This window comes from Perkinsus marinus (genome assembly GCF_000006405.1).
Source record: "Perkinsus marinus ATCC 50983 genomic scaffold scf_1104296966926, whole genome shotgun sequence".
Classification (NCBI taxonomy): Eukaryota; Perkinsozoa; order Perkinsida; family Perkinsidae; genus Perkinsus; species Perkinsus marinus.
In genome coordinates, this window is record NW_003203754.1 from 127,765 (window position 1) to 128,912 (window position 1,148).

The 1,148-nt window shown below is 46.1% G+C and overlaps 1 protein-coding gene across 1 annotated transcript in view; it reads right to left on the minus strand.

Annotated features, from left to right (window-relative positions):
* Positions 1–248: 248 nt before the first annotated feature.
* Pmar_PMAR008251 (actin, putative) overlaps positions 249–1,148 on the minus strand; it is a gene marked incomplete at its 5' end in the record, with an annotated part of 1,449 nt that continues 549 nt past the window's right edge. The window contains one exon of the mRNA XM_002768908.1: positions 249–1,121. Coding sequence (XP_002768954.1) covers positions 434–1,121 — 688 coding nt within the window. The 3' untranslated portion in view covers positions 249–433. The remainder of the gene's footprint in view (positions 1,122–1,148) is intronic.

Here is a 1,148-nt window from a genome sequence, read left to right on the forward strand (position 1 = left end):
GAAGATCCAGACTGATGATGACATCTTTCCCTCTGCTGAGTTGTATTGCCTTAACATCTCAATACCATCAATGCAGCCATTCATTGGAAGGCACTTGGATTTTCCCCATACCTCTCATCTTACTGTTTCTACTGTATACTGATTGACAATTACAATAGTATAGACTATGACTCACTTCATGTCTCTAAATTCACTCAATCCAATGATGTTCGATTTCACCCTTCCAACTAACGCAATACCAGAGAGTTAAATAATTACCTCGGACGCGTTGTCATCGATCAATAGTTTGCAACAGTAGCACTCATGCAATCCCCAGCAGCATCTTTAAATAGTAGGCTTATTGCCCATCGGTAACCAGTAGTAGTAATAACACAACGAAGAGGCACCACCGCATGTTGGTAATGCAACCCTCCATTGCTGATGACACATGCAATTAGAAGCATTTACGATGCACAATAGTAGGTCCAGATTCGTCATACTCCTGCTTAGAGATCCACATCTGCTGGAAGGTCGACAAAGAGGACAAAATAGAGCCTCCAATCCAGACAGAATACTTGCGCTCAGGTGGAGCCACGACCTTGATCTTCATAGTAGAGGGGGCCAGAGCAGTGAGCTCCTTAGTCATTCTCTCACCGATACCATTAAACATCGTAGTGCCTCCAGAAAGGACAACATTGGCGTACAGATCCTTCCTGATATCCACGTCGCATTTCATGATAGATTGGAAAGTGGTGTCGTGGATGCCGCTGGCCTCCTTACCAATGAAAGTGGGTTGGAAGAGTACTTCTGGACATCGGAAGCGTTCGTTACCAACAGTAATAATGTTGCCATCAGGCAACTCGTACGTTTTCTCCTTCTCACTACTCTCAGCAGCGGCCTTCATCTCAGTGTCAAAGTCAAGTGCGACGTAGGACAACTTCTCCTTGATGTCACGGACGATCTCTCTCTCAGCCGTAGTAGTGAAGGTGTAACCTCGTTCGGTCAAAATTTTCATCATGAACTCGGTCAGATCGCGACCAGCCAGATCGAGCCTCTGGATAGCATGGGGAAGGGCGTAACCCTCATAGATGGGAACAGTGTGACTAACACCATCACCGGAATCCATAACGATACCGGTGGTTCTACCGGAGGCATATAGAGACAGCACG